This window comes from Varanus komodoensis, unplaced genomic scaffold (genome assembly GCF_004798865.1).
Source record: "Varanus komodoensis strain SLA01 unplaced genomic scaffold, ASM479886v1 scaffold6_4, whole genome shotgun sequence".
NCBI classification, from domain to species: domain Eukaryota; kingdom Metazoa; phylum Chordata; class Lepidosauria; order Squamata; family Varanidae; genus Varanus; species Varanus komodoensis.
In genome coordinates, this window is record NW_025336347.1 from 17,645,910 (window position 1) to 17,665,804 (window position 19,895).

Below are 19,895 nucleotides of genomic sequence, written 5' to 3' on the forward strand. Positions count from 1 at the left end.
GGCCTATGAATCCCAGCATACCCGAGGGACATGCTGGGAGTTGCAGGCCTCCCCCCTCCCCACATCTAAATTTGCACAGGTTTACACCCTTAATCAAAGTATCAGATAAGAAACATGGCAGAATTGCCTGCCCTTCACTGAAGCTGACTGAAAGAAGCCAAAGCCAGAACAACAAATCATGCGAAAAGCAATTCACCTTAGCAACTAGTCACTTCAGTCTGACAAGCGCCTGTACTTGAGCAGTGGATCAATTCCTCATGCTGTGTTAGTTCTTCTTTTTCAAGGCCCACACTAGTGTTTCCCTATGCAAAGTTGGGAGTTTCTGCTTTAGAAAGCTCTGCCTTCCATCCAAGTAGTGGTTCCTGTCTCATTTCCTACTCAGGCCCAGAGAACCACAAAGGAATCTCAGGGGATGGATGGGCTGCTTGCATACCTCTCCCATACCGGCATTCCTTTGCTCAACCCAGCCTATGCTTCTCTCATGCGTCCCTTATTTAGCCCGGCCTCGACTGTTCTCCTTCCTCTTCTGTTTCCCCAGGTTTTGATTTTAAACTGGCAGCCTCTCAGGGCAGAGACCTCTCCTCTAGAACACTGTAAAGTGCCATGCACCATGATGGTCCTAAGGGCACAATTTTAGATGCTGTCTGGCTGAGTTCCCACTGTGACATTGGAAACGCCAGCCAAGGACTGGCTTAGGGGCCCTCCCTCCACCCTCACAGCCAAAGCTGTTGGTTCCAAAGACAGCAGATGGCACCAAAGCAACCAGCCATCAAAGTGTTTTGGAAGGTGAGGGCAGTACCAAGGCAATCCCGGCTTCTGTGCCTCTCCCATGCTCAACTGGATGGCCATAAACATCCACGTTTGGAGGGTCACTGGTAGCTACACAGGATGGTGTCCTGAATAATGCAATACCCAAGACCCACAGATTGCAACCTCAGTTCCCTAGTTCCACTATATGGGGGGATGGGTGCTTCTACACCATCTTTGGAAGTACAGCGCCTCTCTCCCCATTTAAACAGATCGAAAGCTCTGCACACGTGCATGTGCACACTCATCTCTGTTATTGGCCCTGAGATGTATATTCCCACTGCTCTAAAGTGGCACACGACCACCTGGCCTATGTAAACTAGCCTGTGAGCATCATTTGTGGAAACTTAAATTTTGTCTCAGCGTAGAGGTTGAGGAAAAGGAGGAATTGCCTTCAAGTTAATTGAAAGGACACCCGGAACATGTGGCCAGCAAACTCAATTAAGGACTTAACTTAATCTTCACATCAAAGTGTAAGGTGGGGAGCATAACAACACTAGAAGGTTATTTAAGGCCACATTCCTATAAAGGCGCCTCCTCCCAACCTGCTGCCTTCCAGCTGTGCTGGAGCCAGAATATGATTCCCATTATTCATATGATGGCCATTAGTGGCCATGCGATCCAGTCAGCACAGTCAATACACAATTCATCACAGCTGGAGGGCTCTGGGTTGGGAAATGCTGTTCTATAGTGGTGTTTGATTTGTGGGGGCTTTATGCAATGTGTTGTTCTCCTAGCTAGAGAGAAGCAGTGGAGAGACCTAGGGATTATTTGAAGGGAATAATCAGCGAAGAGGACGGCATTGCCACTCCCCCCTAACCATGTGGGAATGTTACAAAGGAAAACGAGAACTGACTTGGCCCAGCTTCGGGATCTCTGCAAAAGTGCTGCTTTAGACACAAGGCTGTTAATCCATTGCTGAATGGAGATCTGAGTGCTATCTTCTTTCCTGCTTTTCCACTGCACCACCTCTAGGCGGCATTGTGGCATAGTGGAATAATGCAAACACCACAGGAAATCACAATTTCTTTTGAAGACTAAATGCTGCATTGCCTTTGTTTTCAAAAAATCTTGCTAAAAGTGCTGGTTAGACTGAGAAGCAAAAATGGAGGGTCATGCCAGTGTCTAAAGAAGCTGCAAACAACTGTGAGTAGGGAACGAGAAGCACTCTATACAGGCAGTCCCCAGGTTACGACTGTCCAAGTCACAAACAATCTGCATTTACGAACGGACTGCCACGAAGCCTATTGGTTTTTAAAAATTACAGAGAGAATGGTCATCACCACCGAGAGAGAGAGGCCTCCAGAGCATGCCCTCCTGCCCTGCCCATCCAGAGAAGGAAATCTCTCCAGCATACCCTTGCTGAAAAGAGGAGACACTGGTAAATTTGGGGAGGGAAGGGCTAGAAACATTTGCAGTTTTTCCACTTTCACGGGGTCCTGCACCCCTAAAGCATTCCATGCTATGGTGAGATGTCCTGTATTTCCTTCTAAAGCATAACAATGTGCATGCATATAAATTAGGTTCTGCAGATTGGTATTGCTTTTTGTCCTCCTTATTTTTTGGCAATGTATTTCCTTTTTTTGGGAAGAAGAATCCAGCCTGTCCCTAACGGATGGGTCTCCAGTGTCTGCTTGAAGACCTCCAATGAAGACTTATATCAGACTTGGGACTCTTTTTATTATTGGCTAGAGAAACGGGACTTTGCATAGATTTAAATATGTTTTTAAGTTATCATAAATGGAAAAAGAAGGGTGTGGGGGCTGACCCAGCAGGCCCGACGTTTTTGATTATGTTGTTTTTAGTTTTTCTTTGTTCTTTAGGATTATAATTTCAAATAAAACTTATTTTTAAAAAAGAAGAAGACCTCCAACAAAGGAGAGCTCTCAGTAATTGGTGCCACTGCTGAGAGGTTCTTATTTTATTTAAGAAGGGTATACCTGCTCCCATCTGCCCAAGAAAAGCAGGCGAAAGAGGAAGATGACCTCTTAAAATACAATATAAAACAAGGTACAAGAGTTCAAAACAAAATGAAATCAGAACAGCTACATGAGGCAATAAACACAACAATTTACAGAAGTAAGCATATGTTGCCAATGATTGAGTAGAATCCAAGCTGTCCAAGGTAACTTGCTACATTCTTGCCTAAACAATTAACATCTTTTTAAACGACATGACCCACCAAATCTCTGATCCCTGACTGAACGGAGTATGCAGAACCCACAGTGTCTTGAATCAGCCAAAATTCAGCTTGCCACCTTTGACTCCAAACATGCTTGTACATTAGGGGAAGCCAAGCATACAATGGAGCCGGGATGGATTGACCAATAGCACACTCCTTGCACATTCTGTAAAATAAGTCCCAGAGGGCAGGACAAGCTGTAATATGCTTAAGCTACAATGAGGTGGATCTTAGTAGTAAGAGTAAGGAACTCCGTCTCCCAAGGACTTAGGTCACCTTCCTCTTTCGCCTGCTTTTCTTGGGCAGATGAGAGCAGGTATACCCTTCTTAAATAAAATAAGAACCTCTCAGCAGTGGAACCAATTACTGAGAGCTCTTCTTTGTTGGAGGTCTTCAAGCAGACACTGGAGACCCATCTGTTAGGGACAGGCTGGACCCCTCTTCCCAAAAAGAGGAAATACATTGCCAAAAAATAAGGAGGACAAAAAGCAATACCAATCTGCAGAAGCTAGTTTATATGCATACATGCAGATACAGACATTGTTATGCTTTAGAAGGAAATACAGGACATCTCACCATAGCATGGAATACTGTGGCTGGGCAACCGGAGCACCTTGCTGAGGCTGCTGCCCAGGTGCTGACTGTTGAGGGGCAACCTCAGGACTCAGCTCTTCCTTCTGACCATTCTTTCTGAGCTGTACTTGGACTGGCCTTCAAAACAGAGGACTGGGCACATGACACAGGCCACACAGGAACCCTAACTGAGGATGTTCCAACTCTAGATTCCCTGTATCAAATGCAGTGGTTGTCTAGAAAGTCTACAGGATTCCCAGCACCACTGCAGAGTCCTCAGCAGGACTACTAGTCCTGATGGCTATATGCAGCCCCCAGCATCAGATGCAGTTCTTGGAAAACATGAGTGGGGGGGGGTGCTCTTGCTCTCATGCCTTAATTGGACGTTTCCTGCTGGCCGCTGACTGGGCCCTGTATGAACAGAGTGCTGCACTAGATGGGCCTTTGATGTGCTTTGTGATTGTTCCATGCCATCAAGTCATCCCTGAGTTAAGGTGACCCTATGAACCAAGTGCCTTCCTAAATGTCCTGTCTCACAGCCCTGCTCAGGTCTTGTAAACTCAAGGTTGGGGATTCCTTTATGGAATTGCTGTGGACCATCTCATAACTGCTCTTCCCCTCCTTCTTCTGCCCTTGGCTTTCCCTGGCAGGATTGTCTTCTCCAGTGAGTCTTGTCTTCTCATGCTGTGCCCAAAGTACGACAGCCTCAGTTTTGTCAGTTGTGGCCTAGTACCTAACTTGGGTAAATCGCTGCTCTTCCATTTGATGTGGGAATTGGATTCTTTTTTTTTAAAGCCTTTTCATGTGTCTTGCCAGCATTGTTACTCTTCAAATCTTGGTTGCTTCTGTAGGGAGTCTGGACAATACATCTCCAAGTAGCTGGTTGGATGTATATTGTCCCTAGTCCATAAGTAGGTGAATGCATATGGTCCTGTGCATACCAACTCAGAAGTAAGTCTCACTGAGTCAGGAGTGGCTAGCAGAAAAATAATTTGGGGGAGCAAAAGCGTGGCAAAGACGAAGAAAGCAAGGGTTTCAGCCATGCTGTATAGGTCTTAAATCTACTGTGTCCAAAAGCTGAAGGAGTTTGAAATGTTTGAGGGCAGCGCCAGCCACCCCTCCTATAGCGAGCTCAATGTGTGTTGCTCCACAAGGCTTCAGCATGCAGGCTTTTAAGAAGGCCTGGACAACTAGATACTTTTTCCTTGCCCATCTTCTGATTATGAGTTATCAGACTGGGTTGCAGCTACATTATATGTTGCAAGTTCCTTTTTTCCTGGTGTTTGATTTTTTAAAATGTGGTCGCTTTTTATTGCACTTTTATGGGCACATTAGTTTTTATTATGTGTTTTATTGCTGTATGCTGCCTTGAGAGGGCTTCTGCAGTGAAAGGTGGCCCAGAAGTATTTTAAATAAATATATACAACCCAGTACTGGTGCTTTAATTTTGCACCTGGACTGCCTGCAAGATACCGCTTCTGTTTCAAATACTGTGGCTGTTCTGGTTCATGTTTAGTGCTATTGACATCAGTCTGCAGAGCAACCTGCACCAGGTTTTAATATTTTTATTGTATAATTTTTATATGCTTTTGTTTGTTTTTGTTGTGAGCCACCCCGAGGCTTTGTTGCAATGGGGGCAGCATAGAAATGTTTTAAATAAATAAACTTAAAGTTTTTTCCCTTATAAACTTAGATAAGCTTAGAGAATCATCACTACCCTCCTGGACTTTCAAATGAGCAACAAGGCAATAAACACAACAGGGGGTGAAAAGCCTTTAGGAATGTGCAAACTCACTATTTATGGGTGCAAAACCTGGACAGCAAAGAAAGCTGACAGGGGAAAAAAACAGATGCATTCAAAACATGGTACTGGAAGACAGTTTTGTGAATATGGGCTGACAGTAAGGGGAACACATGGCTCCTAGATGCAGTGGTGCAGAACTTTCCCTAGAAGTTAAAATGACAAAACAGGCTGTTGTACTCGGGGCAAAAAGCAGGGGTACATCACCATTAGGGAAGACTTACTGGAGCAGATGCTAGGGAAGGTTGGAAGCAGAAGAAGAGGCCCAAATGTAAGATGGACCGATGCCATAAAGGAAGCCACAACCTTGTGTTTACGACGTGAAGGCACTAACAGCAGCGACAGGAATGAGCAAATGTAAATAATCGGCACAGTGCTCCTTTCCCACCTTGATTTTGCCTTTTTAAAGGGCGAAATCCTCTCCGTGTGTAGATGGGAGGCCAGGGAAGTCCTTTTCTTCTTGGGTGATTATAGCCGCTCAAGCTCTTTCCTAAGTGCAGGTCGTGCTCATAACAGCAAGGTCCACCTGCACCGTGAGCCGTGAGCGCGCCCCATCAGTCGGTATTGGAATGACCATGCCAGACATCGGAGCATCTCCTGGCGAGGAGGAACCAAGCCTCTTGAGTGGACCTGGGGAAGCATTGCAGGGAGAATCTAAACTCCTAGCAACGCCCCGGCCACAAGCGGAGCCTTCTCGCGTCCAAACACGCAGCGCAAGGCGTAACATAGCCCTTTTATTCAGACCCAAGCCTCCCTGCGCTCAAGGGGGCTTCCCACTAGGTGCGCGCCTAGACAGGATCGCGCGCGGTGTCTCTTCTCGAAAGGAGCCGGGCTTCGGGGCAAGAAAGGCGCTTTCCGCGAAATGGAGCGCGGCGGCGGGCAGGCTGGCCGGAAGGGGGCGGCCGAGGCCCTCTTCTTGCTCTGAGCCCGCAGCCTCGGGCCGGGGTGGGAGGGGAGGCGGCGCGCTGGGCGCAGAAGGTCCTGCGAGAGGACGGCGACAGAGCCGCCGCGGAGCGCCGCTGGTAAGTACAGCCGCACGACCTGGACGTGAACGGGAGCCTGAGGCTGCAGCCTTGCCTCGGTTAGCGGAGAGTGAGCCCAGTTGAACTCAACGGCGCTTACTTGCGAGTAGACCTGCCTAGGTTGGCGCTGAGGGTGCGTCCTCGGACTCTTTCTCAGTGCGCTGCTTACGGTGGAGAAGTAGTTTTGAGCTTGAAAAAGAACGGGAAGGTTTCGCTCCCTCCACCCCCATGACCTTGGGTTGTTATCGGAGAGTAAAATCCACTCAACCCAGGCAAAGTAATGCGCAGGGCTGAGCTGCCGGACTCTATGCACTTCCTTGGAAGTAAGCGCCATTGAACGCAGTGGAAGGCACTTTGAGAAAAGGTGCACAGAGTTACATGCAAGGGGTGTGTGTGGGAGGGGGGCGTGTAGGCGTGTAGGAAGCCTCCAGATCCTTGTAACACGCATCACTGATTTGGGATTGGAGTATGCAAGTAACCATGTTTTTAATGGTAATGAATGTGATCTTCCTGTAATTTACTCTTTCTCGTTCTCTGATTTTTGTTCTTTTCGTAAATCATTTTAAGAGCTGAATTTCCCTCTTGACAGCTTAAGAACACAGCTGCCGATTCAGTGGGCCGCACTTCCGGGACAGTGGCCCTATGCACGCGGTTCTGTGTTAGTGGGCCGCACTGAACTAAGTGCAGCTTAGTATTTGGCTAGTGCTCGGTCCTGGGCTGCAGATCGGCCATCCCGTGTTTATTTGCGTATTTGCTAGGTCCTGTGTACATATGGCCGTGACTGTGCCCTGTTGGAATAACTCGGATCTTCTTCCGAATGATCATGTATAGATGTGTAAGTGAAATGCAAGTAGTAGAGAAGGTTAAAACACCGGTGGAGTGCTTAGAATATTGCAGTAGGGCTGGGAAGTTCAAAGTTCACATCCCCTCTTTGCCATGAAGTTCCTCGGTGACCCCAAGTTAATCATTGCAGTACTGTCCTTTCTTGCCTAACCCTAACTCAGTGATACAGTGAGGTTTAAACCTTGGACTCTGTATGCTGCCCTGCGCTCTAGAGACATGAATAGTTTGTCTAGAACGTCTTCTAGCAAAGATCTTTCATTAAAAAAAAACAACCTTCAGATTTCGTAAAGGCTATGTGATAAGATATATTAGCTTTATACTTGTATTTGGTGACTGTTTCATGCTTTTTATTACACAAATGGATGATATGAAGTCTAAATGCAGTACAACGTTTTGAGCTTTGTAATGCACATTTTTCACTTTGTTGCCAAGGGTTTTTTAAAAAAAATGAAAATAGCTCTTTTATGGAGGAAAGTGCTTTCCCCCCACTCCAGTGGCTGTCGGAGTTAAAGCTCTCTTGCCTGAGCAAGCAGATCCCAATAAAAGTTTGGGAGGTGTGGAACCTTATCTAGCATTATTTAGCTAAGACAGCCTTCCCCAACCTTGTGTCTTCCAGACACATTTGGGCTGCAATACCCAGAATTCCCAGTCAGTGGCCCTGCTGGATAGGAATTCTGGGAGTTGTGGTCCAAATGCCTCTGAAGCCCACCAGGTTGGGAAGACTGGCTTAGAAAAAAGGCAAGTAAGGGGAGACATGATCGAGGTGTTCAGAAAGATGCATGGTGTGGAGGAAGTAGAGAGGGAGGCATTTTTCTCTCCTATAATCCTAGAACCCTGGGAAGGGAGATGATTAGAGCGCAGGTGGAGGAAATCTCGGGATGAATCTGACCAAACGAATCTACGTGCTCATTATCGAGCCTATGCTGTGGTGGTGAGGGCGGTGAAGAGGCAATTCTTCTCCGCTTCCATTGCTTCCTCACAGTGCTGTCCAGCGGAGCTTTTCCGAGTGATGTGGGGCCTGATACACTCTGGCCAGGAAAAAGATGTGTTGACACCATTGGCAGCCTGCTGTGATGACTTTGCTCAGCACTTTAAGGAAAAAATTGTTCAGATTCACCACGATCTGGATTCCACAGCTGATATGGCTCCAGTATGGGAAGTGTCCAGAGCGCTGTCTGGTCCACCATTATTGGATGAGTTTCAGTTATTGTGGGCTGAGGATGTGGACAAGGTGCTTGGGATGGTACGCCCTACCACCTGTTTACTTGACTCTTGCCCTCCTTGGCTACTTAAGAAAGCCAGTTACAGGATTGGTCCCTGGATCCAGGAGGTTATTAACACCTCACTGAGGGAGGTCTGGATCCCTGTCTCCTTGAGGGATGCGGTGACCCAGCCTGTGCTGAAGAAGGCATCCCGGGACCCAGAAGTGGCCACTATCTATCATCCGGTATCTCATTTTTGGGCAAGGTGTTAGAGCGGGTGGTGGCGGGACAACTCCAGGCAATTTTGGATGAAACGGATTATCTGGACCCATTTCAGTCTGGCTTCAGACTTGGTTATGGTACTGAATCTGCCTTGGTCACCCTGTACAATGACCTGTGCGGGGAGGGACAGTGGGAGTGTGTCCCTGTTGGTTCTCCTGGACCTCTCAGCGGCTTTCGATACCATTGACCATGGTATCCTTCTGGATAGGCTGGCTGGGTTGGGAATAGGAGGCTCTGCATGGCAGCGGTTCCACTCCTATCTGGCCGGCCAATTCCAGAAGGTGGTGCTGGGGGAATATAGCTCTGCGCCATGGCAGTTTTGCCATGGAGTCCCGCAGGGCTCTTGTTTGTCCCCCATGCTATTTAACATCTACATGAAACCGCTGAGAGAGGTCATCAGGAGGTTTGGGCTGTGGAATCATCAGTACACTGACGATACCCAGCTCTACCTCTTGTTTACATCTACTCCGCCTGAGGCAGTGGCTGTACTGAACCGGTGCCTGGCCGAGGTAATGGGCTGGATGAGGACCAGTAAACTGAGCCTAAATCCAGATAGGATGGAAGTTCTGTTGGGCAGTTTGTGTTTTCAGGTAAGTGATTTTGACCTTGCCCTGGACAGGGTAGCACTCCCTCTAAAGGACAAGGTCCACAGCTTGGGGATACTCCTTGATCCGGAGCTGTCACTGGAGACCCAGGTGGTGGTGGTGGCAAGGAGTGCTTTCCTGCAGCTTCAGCAGGTCCATCAGCTGCATCATTACCTGGACAAGCACTGCCTAGCAATGGTGGTACATGCTCTGGTAACTTCCCAATTGGATTACTGTAACGCGCTGTCTGTGGGGCTGCCCTTGAAAACGGTCCAGATACTTCAACTGGTACAAAATAGAGCTGCCAAGCTGCTGACGGGGACCGGCTGTTATTCCTATATAATGCTGGTCCTCTACCAGCTCCACTAGCTTCCAGTTGAAATCTGAGCCCAATTCAAGGTGCTGGTTTTGACCTATAAAGCCCTAAATGGCTTGGGACCAGGATACCTGAAGGGACGTCTCCTTCCTTATATGCCCTCATGCCCCTTAAGATCTGTGGGAGAGGCCCTGCTCCGGGAAGCCTCCTTGAAGGAGGTAAAAAGGTTATCTGCTTGGAGTAGGGCTTTCTCTGTGGTGGCGCCCAGACTGTGGAATGTGCTCCCCAGAGAGGTTCGCCTGGCACCGAGCCTATATTCTTTTCGGTGCCAGATTAAAACCTTTTTATTTAAACACCATTTTAAGAATTAGAATTTTTAGATTTTTAAACTTAACAGTTGCATTTTATTTTATTTTATTATTTATTTTATTATGTTATCCATTGTTATTTATTTTTTCATGATTATGATTTATTCTTTTTTGTTTATTATTGGTTTAATGTTATCCTGTTAGTAATGTTTGTATTTATCATGATCTATTTATTGCTATTTATTATATTATGGATTGCATTTTTATTGTTTTGATTTTATACTCTGTAAGCTGTCTTGAGACATTTGTGAAAAGATGGGATAAAAATGTTTTATTAAATTTAAATTATTAAACCCAGGATCATCCCATGAACCTGACTGGAGATTCAGAGCAGATAAAAGAACCTCACACAACACATAGTAAAATTATGGCATTCACTGCCCCAGGAGGTAGTGATGACCAACTTGGACAGTTTTAAAAGGATGGGACAAAATCATGGAGGAAAAGGCTATCAGTGGCTACTAGTCCGGATGGCTCCATGCTGCTTCCAGCATCAGAGGCCATGGGCCCATGCATGTCATGAGTGGAGCTGGCTGGAGCTGGGGGTCAGACTAGATGGCCCAAGAGACCCCTTCTGACTAACTCTGTTTCTATGTAAACCTGTGGTGTGGGACATGAGTGGGAGGGTGGTGTTGCACTCAAGCCCTTCTTGAGGACCTCCCACAGGCAACCGGTTGGCTACTCCGTCAACAGAATGCTAGACTAGATGGACGCTTTCTTTGATCCGTCCTGAGCCTTCTGGAAAGGACGGGATAAAAATGTTTTAAATAAATAAGTAAATAAAATTTAACAGGGCTGTTCTTGTCTTCTTATCATGGGTGATTATAACACTGTTTAAGCACTTTTGCAAGTGCAGCCTCTGTTTGCAGCATCAAAGTCCACCCAGTCACTGGACTGGCCTCATCAGTTGGAATTACCACGCTAAAGCAGGAAGCCAATTTGTTATGAAGCAGAGCCAAGGACTTTTCAGTGCTGGGAGTTTTTCCACTCCATGGGTCACACCTGGTAGGATGCAGAGGATGCAGGAAAGCGTTGTGGGTGTAATTATATAAGCAGTTCTGTTTCTCAGGGGGAACTGGCCTATCGTATGGTTTTGGCAGCCTGCGGCACCTTTTAACAAGCCACAGAAATGCCGGAAGGGGCTACCATGAAAGAATTGTATGATGAGACAGCTGGAAATGAGTTGCATGAAGAAGACACGTAGGTTCAGCAATACAGGATGCAGAGGGAAATCTCCGCTTTGTATGCATTGTTGCTAAACTGCATAGTTTGTCTCTCAGTATCGTCCACTCAGATGCAGCTTTGAGATTCTTGCCTTGCGTGGAAAATGGCACTGTAGGTTACCTTTGAATTCTATAATTTTACACTGATCAATCAAACAAACTTCACTGAGCCAGCCAAGAAAGAGTAGCTTCACTTTCATACTTCATTTAAAGCCTTGCATCCCTCTCTAAAGAAGACCTGCACAATTTGTGACCCATGGGGTGGAGTGCAGGATGCTAGCCTTCTCTGGCAGCCCCTCAGAGATACAAAAATGCGGATGTCACAAAGCCCCTGAAGAGCATGAGTGCCGGACCCTTGAGCTGCAGCTGGCTTGCTGATTATTCATCATTTATGGGTGCTCAAGCATTTTTCATTCCATAGGTGCATCTGCAGATACTCTGGCCTCAGCCTGAACACGTGGTTCCCGCTGGTATCTCCTCCTTTGGTCTGATCCAGCGTGGCTTTTCTTTTGTTCTTATGATTACAATACTTAGTAGGTTCCTCTCAAATGATTGATTACCATAATCTCGGGTATCGCTCACTGATTTGCAAAGGCCAAGTTGAAAACACACCCTTGCAATCACAAGGTAATATGATTTCGCAAATGTGAGGCCCACTGTGTTCACAGCAGTTTGCTTCCAGCAGGGAAATGAGAATCAGGTTGTGCTGACAGGCTCCGAAAACCATCTTAAGAAAACATTAATTTTTAACAGAGTTTTAAAAAAAGAAATCTTCCTTGTCAGGCATCAGAAGACACACAAATAACTTTATGCTGTCACTTCAGTGTTCCTTCAACATTCAAAATGACAACGCAGAAGGTATTTAAGAATTTCCAAAATTCTGCTGGACAAGATGTGAATCCTGACCTTGACACAGAAAGAAAAACTGCTTCCTTCAGTGTAGAACGACTCACTAACATACTAGATGGAGGTGCTGAATGCACTCAGATCCGAAGGGCTGTAGGTAAGTAGGCTGCAAGAGATCGTTCTTTGTTGGAATACCAGATTTCTTCTGCTCTCTTATCTGTGTCCCGTTTGCCTGTTGACATGTTCCTTCACAGAGATGCTGCATGAAAGTGTTTTTGTGGCTGAGTGAAATCTCTGGTTTTTAGCTGCAGCATCAAAGACAACAGCCAGAAAGCAGGAATTAAAGCCAGCCTAACTGCATTTCATGCAGTCTCCAGAACTTGGCTTTGGGGCTCTCCATTTTCAAGAAAATAACTGCTAGTTCTCTTGACTATGAAGAAGACATTGGCAAAAAAAGGCAAAGATTCAGAGCTCAACAGGCGCCTTGGGCAAAGGCCTTGGCTTTCTACCCCCCCCCCCCCCCGTTGCTTTTATCTATTCCCTTATTTCGTAATACTAAAAAGGTCAATAGCAGTAAAGTAAGTCTAGATAAGGATAGGGAATTTCAGGTCCCTGCTCCAAATCTAGCACTCTTGAGGTTCCAGTATAGCCCTCCTATACTGGGGGTTCCTTGGCAACCATGCCCCCTTCTCCTGGCCTCCCCCGCTTCCCCCCAACCATAAATGGTATGGTGGTGTATCATCTGTTGTTCATTTGCACCCCATTCTAAATGGTGGACCTGCATCTCCTAAGGCTTGATGAGTGGGAGTAAAAGTTTTATGTTGAAATAGGTTGACATTTGGTTTTATTTACATTTTACATTCTTGTGCCATGGCCTGCTGAAAGAATTGATGTGTATTCCACAGGTGCAATACTCCAAAGTGAACCGGAATTTAACAGAGAAAACCAGTACTTCCTAAGCCAGAATGAAAGATATGAAGGTGCTGTCAGGAGGTCTGTGTACCTTGGAAAGATGATGTCTAAAATGGGATGGGCCCCAGATGGACCTGAAAGGAACTACTGCTTCAGGTGATTTTAAAAAGGATAGTTGCGTGTTGCTGCAAAGATTTTGTGGCACCTTAAAAACTAACTAACTGACTATGGTAGAGTTTTATGCTGTGATAAATTTGTAATTTTTAAGGTGTCACAAGACTTTGTGGTGTTTTTTTAAAAAAAAAACTGTTCATTTGTGTTGTCTGTCATAAAACTCCTGTTTTCTGCTGATTTTGGTGAAACAACTTAATAGAATCAAGACTTCCAAAGTGGAATAACTAAACTCAAAGAGGGTGGGAGCTATATGGAAGGTGCCAGGCCCAGATCCTATAATTTTTCAGCGCACCAAGGAACATGTAACTTTGCCAGGAACTACACATGGTAAAATGAACATGGGTTATATTCTGTTTCTTTTATTTAGAGCTATTTTAAAACCACCCTAAGGTTAAACCTGTTCTTCCAGAGGGAGAACTCCTTGCCTGACAAGGGCGAGGGCACTGCGTAGCTATTCTATTTTCCTTTCTTAATGGCTTACTCAGCCTGCAGTAAGAGAAAAGGTGGCAGAAGTGGTAGAAAAACATGGGAAAGGTATGATGGCATCTGGATCTACAGTAAAATTCCATGATGCGGCAACATGATGGAACCAAAAGCCACGTCTAGAAGTACATCTGTGTAACCTCACTGTGTGCCGTTTTGCAATGAAAGGATTTGAATTAAAGATGAAAGCCACAGGCCGAGAAGCAGCGCTTGCAAGAGATTAACAAAGACACAGACGGCAACTGTAAATATCAGGGAGGAGCAGCCTCCAGCCGTGGGCTTGGTCTAGTTCCATGCTCTGTCCCCTGGCCATGGCTGTTCTGAGAGGTACAAAGAGGAATCTTCTTATTTCTGGTCATTGACTGGAGATAGAGGAATCTCCTGCATAAAGCTTTCCTTCCAGAGGGAGGGTGAGTGACAGGGGTGCTAGGTACTGGGAAGATTAAGCCTTAGACACACAGAGTCAGCCCCCCAATTTGCATATGTGAGTTTGCATGTGCTCTGAAGTGTGCATGCATCTGTAAAGCCTCCTGTCCCCTAAGGACAGCCCTACTTGCAAAAAAAAAAAAAAACCATATATGGGTAGGGCAGAGAAGAGCATCTTATTTCAGAAAAAACCTCTTGCAGAAAGAGTTGAGGTGGGGCTTAGCAGAAAGGGGAATTACATGTGGACAGAAGTTCGGCTAATCCAGAGGGATCCGGTGCAACGGAGAGAGATAATGCAAACGCCTGTACCGATATTCCAGCATGAACAGAGGGGCACCCAGGGGCAGAAAGGTGGTGGGGCTGGAGGCTCACAGGTAACATTTCTCCCAGGGGTTCTGGGCTGCAGCCCTCGTGGTCCATCCCCTGACATCCACACTGGCGTGTGGCACGCAGAGACATCTCCTTGGCATGGTCGGGCACAAGGGCTCCCTCTTGGGGAGTGGTAGCTTCAGCTGCCCTGCATCCTTTCCCCATGCGAGAAGGTGGGGTGCAGGGGCAGCCGCTCCACTGCATTTGGGCCTTCGGTGCTGGAAGGAGAGCCACAGAAAAAGCTGGTTCTTGGCATTTGAGGATCTTCTGTCCAACACGCCCCCCAGGGACCACATCGTCTTGGGAGCATGGCTCCAATCTTGGACATGGGGCGTGGTTCAACCCTTTTGTCGTTCAGCCTGTACAGAACAGGGTCTGGGGTCATCCGCCTCCCCTCTATTCAGGTTGATCACCCATGGGGGCAACATCCACGGGTGTTTACTGTTGAGTAGGATTGTGCTGTATGGCTACAACCTGGAATACACACTGGAGTTGCAATCTTGTACAGGTTCAGACAGAAAAAATACAACTTCCAGCCCAGTGGGTGGGGAAGGCTGGAAGCTGTCAGATTTTTTTTTTTTTTCAGCCTAAACAAGTATAGAATTGTACCCAGATGAAAGTAATCCTGGGGCTTTCCCCTGATTAAGCCAGTACAGATTGTGCTGGAAACCATGCTTCTGGGCAACGGTTAGGTCTCCTTTATTTCATGTTTTTGAGGATTTTTGAATGGATACACAAGGAATTAAGGATATTAAAGATACTGAACTTGAAAAGAGATGAAAAGGTTTGAAGAAACATTCTGTGGTAACAGGTTTTGGGATCAGGAAGACAAGGTAATGTTAGGGCATGCAAATCAGTCAGTTCAAAATGCTCTCCTTGCTGCCAGAAACAGTAGGCATCCCTATCCTTAGAGACTTGCGTAGTCTGAAGAGAAGAACAGACGGCACGTTTGCATGCTCAAGTTCAGTCGCTGCTGGGGCCCGTTGCTTCCCAACAGTTTTAGCCTGGCACCCCCACCCTGCCCACTGGCCGCTTTGTATTTTTGCATGGTCCACTTGTTGGAAGCCAATGTCAGGAGCATCTCAGCATCTGCATATCCTTTTCCAGGGCTCTTGGTGCTGATTTGGCATTTTCCGTACACCAGGTCTTCATGAAGAGCATTTTGGGGCTGGGCACAGATGAACAGATCGCCAAGTGGATCCGCTTAGCAGAAAGGTTTCACATCATAGGAACCTATGCCCAAACTGAACTGGGACATGGTGAGTTTCATGGCCTAGCCTTTTGTGGTCCTAAAACCTAGGACCTTCCGGATTGGTTAACTGACCCCCATCATACACACCCAATGGCCATAATGCCTGTGAATGATGGGAGTTATAGTTCAACACAACCGAAAGGCCACCAGATTAGCACAAGGTGTTGGATCTGCTCAAAGTGATGTTTTTGTACTAACCCCAAGGAGGAGTGGCCATGAAGCCTGATAGGATACAACAGGAAGCTCACATCGACTGGGTTCAGTTAACATGATTCCCAGGCTTAAGGGCTGAGTGGGGGTTATTGTTCAACTATGGGCTGTTTTTTCAATGTGGGTTCTCACTTTAACCGCAAACAGTAGGCCCCATGGTTTGTTGCTGGGTTGTGGGTTGTTCCCCATCTGGACTGGGTTCAGGCAGCGAACAGCAACCCATGATTCAACAGCAACCTCTGGTTAACCTTGAGTGCAGCTTATCACACTTGTCTGACCTCAGTCTTACACTAAAACAGATTCAACCAGTGAATGATATACATGACCCACACTTGTTTGTTCCTCTGTTAAAGAGAACTGGTGATAGGATCTCCAGGGGAAATGGGGCTTGGAACACCGATGGGCCTTTGCAGTGACATGGAAGTCCCAAAGATTGACACCAGGAGGGTGGAGCTTGTGTGCAGAAAGAGGTGGCGCCCAGTCCTGCCTGTCCGGATGAGGGCCGGAGTGACCCTGCAAGTGCTCACAGAGCCAGGAACACCTTTGGGGCACTTGCAAGGAACACCTGAGGAGCAATCATGCAGCGCAGCTGGAGGCCCAGGAGACCAGCATTAAAAGGCTTCCTGACACTGCTGCTCTTTGCCACAGCAGCCCAGGTGGTCTTCATGACTCTCTCGTGTGCTGCCCTCCGCGTCGTCATGCCTCAAAACTTGCTCCCGCCTTGTTCCAGCCATGCTCCAATCCTGCTCCTTTTGTTTCTGCCTTAACTCCAGTGTGCTCCAGTCTTCTCCGGCTTGCTGCAGTTGTTTCTGCCTCGCTCCTGTTTGATCCTGCACGTCCTTGTCTGCACGTCCTAGCCTTGCTCCTGAGTGTTCCTTCTTGCTCCAGTTGTTCCTGTCCTACTCCAGCCCACTCTTGTTGGACCACCCTTACGTGACTGTTTCCCTGACATCAGACCGCTGGACTGTTTCTGGACTGTGCTTTCTCTCTCCTGTGCAATATTGGACTGTCTGCTGCCTTGACCCTGCTAAGCTGCAGGACCTGACCTCATGTCAATCCCCTGGCCCCGGCGCTCTGCCTGTCCCAGTCACCGCTCACGTCCAGCCCTTGCACTGCAGTGAGCCCAAGTCAGGCTGTGTAGAATCTAGTCTTGGTCTTGAAATGCTCTCTCTTTTGCTGCTTTCCCTTTCTGCTCTGAAGGAACTTATCTTCGAGGCTTGGAGACAACAGCCACTTTTGATGTTGCCACTCAGGAATTCATCCTCAACACGCCAAACATCTCTGCCATGAAGTGGTGGCCCGGAGATTGTGAGTAGCAAATGTGCCGGTGGTCTTTTGGTTCATCTCTCACATCAGTTGTTTTCCCTGGTCCTTGAGATGTAGCTTAATGGGATATTTGAAATCTTTAAGTGGAGCATAGCAAATGCATCATCCAGAGGTCATAGAGAGCCGAGAAGATCAACAAGTGAATTTTTCAAGTCCGTTCCCAAGCCCTTGGGCCTCCTCTTCTTTGCCACCATCCTTAGCAGCTGCAATGGCTAAGCAGAACTGCTGACATAACTAAGGTCTGAAAATGCTGGTTACCTTTTCAAATATGTGGTGTCTCCTTTTCTTCCCCTCCCTTGCAGTGGGGCGATCAGCAACTCACGCTGTTGTTTTTGCTCAGCTTTACCTAAAAGGAAAATGCCATGGCATACACCCCTTCATACTGCAGATCCGCAGCCTCCAAGATCATTCTCCAGCACCAGGTGACTTTCTCCAGAGGGTCTTGAGGGAACGCTGCTCTCGTGCTTTGCTTCAATCTTCCAAGGCGTCAGTGTTTCCTCCGGGCACTCGAGGGTCTTAAAGTGCTGGGTTCTGTGCCACCCCCCCCAGTGCCCGGAGAGTGTGGCTGCAGAGTGGGGATAAACGACCTTCGCACAATGCTTCCCACGCTTGCCCTCCCAGAATGACATCTTACTGTGGCCGCAATCCCAGTGAAGTAACTGTTGCCCTCAAAATATATTATGTTAACTTGGAAAATGGCCAGTACGTCCTCAGCAGTTCTTTATCACTACTTACAGTGTTTTTACTATTAATAAGCAGCATTGTTACTATTAATAACTGTAAGTATATACTGCTTTTCAACTTTAAAGATCATGGAAGAGGCAAAGGGAAGATATGGGAGGGGAACTACCCCAGGGCCATTCTAGCATTCTCTGAGAGGGGCTCTCTTAGCCTGAAGGGAAAAGAAATCCAGCTTTCTATAGCCCCCCACCAAAGCATATTAATATGGCTTGTTGTGTTAATAATACTTGTGTGGGCTATTAGTATTTTCACCTGAAAAGCAGTATATAAATACAAAAAGTCCCTGTTTACCAGCTCACAAACTAAAATGAGACATGGCACAAAAAGAGATGGGAATTGGAAGGAAAGGGGACAGCTTGCACAAGCTGTGCAAGAATGAAATAAGAATGAAAACATAGAGTAATTAATCTAGGGAAGAAACCAAAGCCAAACAGTATACAGTATACCCCCATGAAGTCACGGTTCAGCATTTGCAACTTCAGTCTTTCACGGGATTTTTCTCCAAGCAACTCCAAGCCAATCTCCTTGTGAGTAAGCCGGCGCCTTGCCGTGCAGTGGCTTACTTGCAAGGAGATCATTTCCTCTGAGTTTGGACTCGCTTGGAGAAAACGATCTCTGCCTGCGCCCGCCTCTGCCTCACGAACGCCCCCCCCCACCCAGCCTGGCCCGCACCTCCTGCCCCAGCATCCATCGCCAGCACCAAATTCGCACTTTTTCACAATTCGTGGGTGCTTTAGGAACGTAACCCCACCAATTTCGGGCAACTACTGTAGTTCTTAAAGGAGACAGTGAGAAGGGAAAAGAAGAGTTGACAATGATTTCTTAAAATTAGAGAAATAGGGATTCACCCAAACCATTTAAGGAAGATAATTCCATATTTAGGAGGCAGAGAGCATGACAGCGTGGGTGGTTGCTAAGAGGTTTCATTGTTGATGAAAGGAAATAGGGGAATAGTGTGAACATGATAAATATGGAGGCACAAGGTCACTAAGAAATACACCTTCAGTTCTGCAGCAGCGTTTGGAAGTAAGTGGCATCAATATCACTGGGACTTACTTCTGAGTAATCCAGTGTAGGATTGCACTGTAGGAACCCTGCCTAAAACATCTCGGTTATCAAAACCAGTCTTCACACTGACCTGCCTCACCATCAGTAATGCGTGGTCTCAGTCCTTAGCATAAGAAAGTAAGACCTGTCTCATTCACCAGTCTGTCCGCAGAGGCGCCAACCAGCATCCCAGCGGAACCCCAAGCAGGACACGACTGTAACAGCACCCTTCCACCCATGATCCCCACTGGTGCACACAGCCACACCGCCTCTGATCCTGGGGGTTGCCTGTAGCCAGCCGTCAGTCAGGAGCAGTAGCCCTTTCCCCCATGAAATGTGTCCAGTCCCCTTTTAAAGCCATTCGAATTGGTGGCTGTGAGTACATCTTGTGGAAGATAATTTTCTGGTTTGACAAGGCTCAGTATGAAGAAATCCTTTCATTTATCTGCCCTGGATCGGCTACCAGGCAGCTTCACGGGGTGACCCCAGGCTCTAGCAATATGAGCGAGGGAAGAAAATGCCCCCTCCCCACTCTCTTTATACCTGGCATGACTCTGCACACCTCTGCCATGTCTCCCCTTGCTTGCTGTTTTTCCCCACAAGTTATAACCTTTCCTCTTAGGGGAATTGTTCCAGCGCTTTGATCACTTTGCTTGCCATTTTCTGCACTTTTTCCAACTTTGCAATAGCCCTTGTTAGGTGAGGTGGCCAGAACTGCACACAGTATCCAAGGCTGCTTGCACCTTGGAATTGTAAATGGGGAATATGATATGGGCAGTTTGATTTTCAGTTCCTTTCCTAATTATGCCTGATGCGGAGTTTGCATTTCCCACAGCAGCCACCTCTGGGCTGACATTTTCATCAAGCTGCCCACCACAGCATTTCTTCCTGCTTTATGAAATTCAT

At 47.0% G+C, this 19,895-nt stretch overlaps 1 protein-coding gene across 7 annotated transcripts in view; it reads left to right on the top strand.

Annotated features, from left to right (window-relative positions):
- Positions 1-6,305: 6,305 nt before the first annotated feature.
- Positions 6,306-19,895, top strand: part of ACOX2 (acyl-CoA oxidase 2) — a 33,424-nt gene continuing 19,834 nt past the window's right edge. For 2 of the 7 annotated variants that reach the window (XM_044452061.1, XM_044452062.1), the window contains exons 1-6: positions 9,496-9,509; positions 12,028-12,206; positions 12,955-13,117; positions 15,521-15,672; positions 17,076-17,183; positions 17,504-17,623. In XM_044452061.1, the coding sequence (XP_044307996.1) occupies positions 9,502-9,509; positions 12,028-12,206; positions 12,955-13,117; positions 15,521-15,672; positions 17,076-17,183; positions 17,504-17,623 (730 nt within the window). In that variant the 5' untranslated portion in view covers positions 9,496-9,501. Of the gene's footprint in view, positions 6,386-6,481; positions 6,519-6,676; positions 6,750-9,495; positions 9,510-11,740; positions 12,207-12,954; positions 13,118-15,520; positions 15,673-17,075; positions 17,184-17,503; positions 17,624-19,895 lie in introns of those variants that run through there. The other 5 variants (XM_044452063.1, XM_044452064.1, XM_044452066.1 and 2 more) reach the window with 5 other exon arrangements.